This window comes from Bufo bufo, chromosome 6, assembly GCF_905171765.1.
Source record: "Bufo bufo chromosome 6, aBufBuf1.1, whole genome shotgun sequence".
NCBI lineage: Eukaryota > Metazoa > Chordata > Amphibia > Anura > Bufonidae > Bufo > Bufo bufo.
This window is the reverse complement of record NC_053394.1, coordinates 248,259,092-248,265,109: the sequence shown is the minus strand read 5'-3', so window position 1 is coordinate 248,265,109 and position 6,018 is coordinate 248,259,092. Positions and strand designations below refer to the sequence as shown.

Here is a 6,018-nt window from a genome sequence, read left to right as displayed (position 1 = left end):
ACCATAAATCTCCAGGGAACTGGCAGCATCCTAGCAAGGAGAAGTGCAGCCAAAATACAGTGGATTTAACATCTAAGCACTTGGCATAACCGAAGAGCAGCAGGAGAAGCAATGAAAATGAGGGACTGAAAGCAAAAGGAAGTAAAAGTTTTCTCTGCCTCCTCCCCCAGCTAATGAATGGAGGAGGAGGGGGACACCAGAACAGTCTTTGGGAGGAGGCCACTCGTCAGTAAACACTAGTCAGAAAGTTTCCCAAGTCTATGTAGATCTGATGAATGATTAATTAGGGATGGTAAGTGGACAATGCTGTATATGTCCAGGTCTCCTCTCTGGGTCAGAGCTGAGGGACAATCCTGCATTGAGATGACTGAATATTAGAGTTCTCTGAAAAGGAGCTGGTGTGTGAACAGAGAGCCACATCTCTCTCATCCTCTCTGCCGTGAGCATCCATTGGACAGGATGGCTGGCAGTTCTGAGACCCCCCTCCTCCTCATCCTAGCCTGCTGCTGCCTTACACTGGGTAAGTTGGCTAAATGATTTCCAAGTTCGTCATGACTTATATAACACTGAATCATTTTTGAAGTTGCCAGTGCTGAAACTTTCTAATGGGAACTTCTAATGTGTCGGTGCAGCCTACAACTATATTCAACAGGTCAATAGGGCACATTTATTACTACAAAAGTATGTGCCGGACAGGTGTGTATTCAATAGGCCTCATTTATTGTCCGTTTTAAACACTTTATCACTATACTAGACACTTCTCTGGCTTTGTCAAGTCCAAAAATGAGCAAGATCTATTGATATTATTCAACAGTTTGTGGTCAAAATAGTGTAACGTTAGCCTTAGGCCTCTTTCACACGACAGTATGGCTTTTTCAGTGTTTTGCCGTCCGTTTTTAACGGATCTGTTGTTCCGTTTTTGTTTGCGTTGTGTTTCCGTTTCTGTTTCGTTTTTCCGTATGGCATATACAGTAATTACATAGAAAAAGTTAGGCTGGACATAAAATTTTCAATAGATGGTTCCGCAAAAACGGAACGGATACGGAAGACATATGGATGCATTTCCGTATGTGTTTCTTTTTTTTGCGGACCCATTGACTTGAATGGAGCCACAGAACGTGGGCAATAGTAGTACATGTTCTATCTTTCAACGGAACGGAAAAATGGAAATACTGAAACGGAATGCATATGGAGTAGATTCTGTTTTTTTTTGTGGAACCATTGAAATGAATGGTTCCGTATATGGAACGCAAAAAACAACCCGTAAAAGGAAAAAAAAACGGTTGTGTGAAGGAGGCGTTACTCTGGTGTAAGGAGGAGCAAAGTGTCTTCTATCAAGATTAGAGGTGATCAAATCGATTCATTCATCAAAAAGTGTTCAAAAGCGGCAAACGGCGAAGCATGAACAGTTGCTGCTCCAGCAGCTCGACTACTCTGAGCAGCAGCACAGACATGAGATTGTCAGGGCTGGGCGAGAGGTCTGGCCCCTGGCTGCTTAAGAACTCTTAGGCCCCTTCACACGGGTGAGAATTCTGCGCAGGTGCAATGTGTGACGTGAACGCATAGCACCCACACTGAATCCTGACCCATTCATTTCAATGGGTCTGTGTACATGAGCGCATCAGTTCTGCGTTGTGTGAAAAACGCAGCATGTTCTATATTCTGCGTTTTTCACGCAGCCTTGGCCCCATAGAAGTAAATGGGGCTTCAGTGAAAAACGCATTGCATCCGCAAGCAAATGCAGGTGCGATGCGTTTTTCACTGATGGTTGTTAAGAGATGTTCTTTGTAAACCTTCAATTTATCACGTGTGTGAAAAACTCATTAAAACGCATTGCACCCACGCGGAAAAAAACTGAACGCAATCGCAGTCAAAACTGACTGAACTTGCTTGCAAAGTGGTGCGAGTTTCACTGAACGCACCCGGAGCAAATCTGTCACGCTCGTGTGAAAAGGGCCTCTAATCAAGATGAATCTATTACACAGCATGAACAATTGCAGTATATTAGGTACATCTTCGGACTGTGTTATCGAAATATATGCTGTCTAAATATAAGGCGTCATGCACACAGCCATGTCCTTATTTTGGTCTACAAACTACAGATCTGCAAAATACAGATACCTTCTGTCATATTGATGTTGTAGCTAAAGGATAGGGGGATCAATATCTGATCGGTGAGGGTCCAGCTCCCAGAACCACTGACAACCAGCTGTTTCAGTGTTTCGGTGAGCGCTGTGGCCTCCTCACAGTATTCCCAGCATAGCACCGTATAGCAGCTTTTCTTGGTATCGCAGCCGAGCCCCATTTACTTGAATGGCACTGAGCTGAGCCTTGACCATGTGACTGATGCACGTGACATCACTGGCGTAGGAAGAGGCCGCAGCACCCACCAGAGCGCCAGCACCACTTCTAACAGATGATAAGCCGAGTTGCTGGGGGCTTCAATAAAATAATGCCAGAATATGCTCATGTGTTTTTTAGGGTACCTAAATTTTTGCTGCAGTTTGTGGCATTTTAGTGTCATTTATTTTCTAAATAGGAAAACTCATTACCAGTGATGGCCAATTCGCATTGTTCGCCTGCGAACACATGCGGGCTGCCATCTTTTCTTCCAAGTCTGGCGAGGCACAGGTAAGCCCTTACCTGTGTCGCTAGCCGGTCTGAAATCAATTGCGGTCACCAGGAGCAGGCAGTTCCGAGAACAGCCGCCGGGGGCCTTCATCGGGCTGTTCTCGGAACTGCCTGCACCTGGTAACCGCATTTGATTTCAGACCGGCTCACGCACAGGTAAGGGCTTACCTGTGCATCGCCGGACGGGTGAGAAAAGATGGCAGCCCGCATGTCTTCGCAGGTGAACAATGCGAACTGGCCATCACTGCTCATTACCAGCCTTTTCTGTGAGCTGCAAAATGATGAGCACTACTTCCAAAACAAGCTAGTCAAGTACCACCAGCTATCATGGACTCAGGAAAAACGGTCGCTTATTTTTACAGACTGTCCAGAACTTTCTGAACGGTTGTCAACCCTTTTTACTGGGTCATCCTGACACGGACAACACAGCTTGCTTCATCCAGTGCCCGATGCAACCTTGATATCAGTCAGGGGATGTTCTACCACTATTATTACTCTCCTGATAAAAACCAAATTGCAAGATGGAAGGGCAGTTTACACTGCTGCCTTAAAATTCTAGGAGTCAGGTAAAACGCCCCCTTCCCACAATTTTAGACCTGGAGTGAGCGGCCCCCAGACTGTCTAGAGCTGCTCCAGATTTACCAAAGGGGCTCATGATAAATGTGATGCAGGTATAGACACGTTTTTCTAACTCTATACAAACTATTGATTGACTTACTGCATTGTCAGGCCCGATATGTGAAAGTGCTAGGGGGAGAGGATCGGAGTGGTAGTCCAGACAGTGGTGGTTAATGTGACTCCAGAACTCCCACGGGACCACGTGCACAGTGAAGGGACGGGTGCACCCATTCTTCCCCTCAGGGCTCACCGAGGTCTATAGGTTTCCTGCTTGATGGCGGTGGGAGTGCCCTTGGTGTTGGTGAGGGGTGCAAACAGGGGTGTAGCTAAAGGTTCATGGGCCCTGGTGCAAAAGTTCAGCTTGGGTCCCCCTTCCCTTAGTGCTTTGTGTCAGGGAAGCACATAATCTTCATGCTGCCTGAGGCAAAAATTGAAACAGCAACCTCCTCCCCATGGCAAATTCTTGACCTATCCCCTTCCCTCCAGCCAGAGGTGTAACTTGACCAGCATGCACTTTCTTACACTTCTTATTCAGCACAAGGGACTTTGGGCCCGATCAGGCTCCTGGGCCTGGTAGCGACTGTTACCTCTGCGCCCCCTATAGCTACGCCACTGGGTGCAAGGCAAGGAACCAGGCATGGCAAATATGCAAGTCCAAGAATGGTGCGCTCTGAATGGATCCATTACACTACAATAATACTGTTAAAACCATTTGCATAACATACAAGATGTATCAGAAAAGACGTGATGAAGGGGTTTAATCCTGGAATGCATTGTCTGTATGACAGTTTTTTACCCTATTTGTATGTGCCTTTTAATAGAGATGCGTCTTATATTTTATGCAAGTTGTTTAAACTGCATTTTGTACTGTATTGGATCCATTGAGAGAGCACCATCCATGGACCCTTTTTTCTTCCTTCCTGGCATTCTTCAATCTGCTTGCGGAAAACCTACCTGAGTGGCAGTTTTAACAGTTGCAGCACCCCTATATTCAGGCCGGACGGCCCCATTGGCGATTATAGTTGTGTGACACAGCGACGACAGGTGGGCCCCTTTTGATTGAAGCTGGGGTGAGCGCCAAAACTACCTTTCGGTATCACACAAGTGAGGCGTGATCACTTTCTTTGGACTGCGTTACTGATATGACATACTGGTGTGAATACATTTCATTTTGCAGTGAGCAGGTTTATATGGTGAGAAATACTGAAGCAGCATTAGCAGATGGATGGCTTCTTACTTCATACAGAATTCTCCGCTTTTCCAGCACAAGTTCAACACTGTGTAGTATGAAGAGATACGATTACACATGGAAGGAGCTGTGAAGAAGAACAAGTCATCTTAGCAGCTGTCAAAATATCTTCTGTTATAGTCCCATGTGGAACTCCCAGCAGGGAAAACCAGCAAACTGCCTGCTAAGTGGAAGGGGGGAAGGGGGAGGTTAAAAAGAGAAGGCCACCTGATTCATGCATCGGATCATCTAAAAACATTAGAGAAATTACCAGAAGAATTTAATATTTTAGCCAAGCACTTCTGGCAATACACGCAGACAGCATCTTTCTCTACAAAAAGGATCAGAAGTCAGAGACAGTAAATTTAATGAAAATATTGGGAAGATTCACCCACCTTTCAAATCCAACCCTTTTAGTGCTTACCTTAATATTGGCCTTTTAACCCCTTGGTGCCATAAATATTTTTTATTCCCTCCCTACATTCCAAGAGCCATAACTGTTTTGCTTTTCCATTTACATAGCCATTTGTTTTGAGGGACAAGCTGTACTTTCTAATGGCTCCATTTAATATTCCATAAAATGTTTTGGGAAGCTGCAAAACAATAATGGGGTGGAATTGGAAAAAATACAATTATTGTTTTACAGGTATCGTATTTACAATGTTCACTGGGTGGTAAAAATGACAGGTCATTATGATTTGATCAATACCAAACATGTCATTTTTATGTTTTAATGCTTAAAAAAAACAGCTTTAAAAACATTGACTTAAGGAGGTAAGATCATTTCCAGACCCTTCCCACCAACCACTTCCCCCTTTCCCCAGTAAGCACACAAAACCTGAATTCTTGGTGGAAAGGCCATAGCAGCCGTTTATTAAATAACAATATTTTAATCCAACATCATTATAATGCAAACATGAGATATACATATATGCAAACATCAACAGTACAATGTCCCAACAATCACTTTGCGGAAGGATCCTAGAAGGCAACCCAAGCAAGCTGCTATCTTCACTCCTCACATCTTATCCTTTTACCCTCGGCCGCACTCTCCGACCCAAGGGCACCGAATCCTCCAGAATCCATATCTTCCTCTACCCCTGTAGGCCTTTTAGCCCAACAGGAGCCCCCCAGCTTCCAGCTTACCAAACCACATAAGATGCACGCTCCAACGTGTCATGCACCTAATAAAACGTAGAATTGCCTTCCAGGACCCCCCGTTAACCAGCCCCCTGCTATGACATGAAAAAATCCCCCCAAAACAACTTAAAACAGGGCGGGTGGGTGGGCAACTCGCCTAGGCGCAACGGACACTGGTGCCGATCCCGCCCCTAACCCCAGCCTATATACGGCGCGCGAACCCCCTGCCATCCCCACAGACCCTCCCCCAGAAACACTACACCCTTTCCTAACCACATTAACCCTGACCTGTCTGGACACTTCCCCCTTCCAGTCAATTTTCACTGCGCTACATCTGCGCCTCGCTCCGTTGTCATACTTCTTTTCATTGTCATTTTCTGACAGCCAAAGCTTTTTTATAT

At 45.3% G+C, this 6,018-nt stretch overlaps 1 protein-coding gene across 1 annotated transcript in view; it reads left to right on the top strand.

The window, feature by feature from the left end:
* Positions 1–224: 224 nt before the first annotated feature.
* The window catches only part of LOC121003681 (microsomal triglyceride transfer protein-like), an 86,352-nt gene continuing 80,558 nt past the window's right edge, over positions 225–6,018 (top strand). The window contains exon 1 of the mRNA XM_040435549.1: positions 225–520. Coding sequence (XP_040291483.1) covers positions 460–520 — 61 coding nt within the window. The 5' untranslated portion in view covers positions 225–459. The remainder of the gene's footprint in view (positions 521–6,018) is intronic.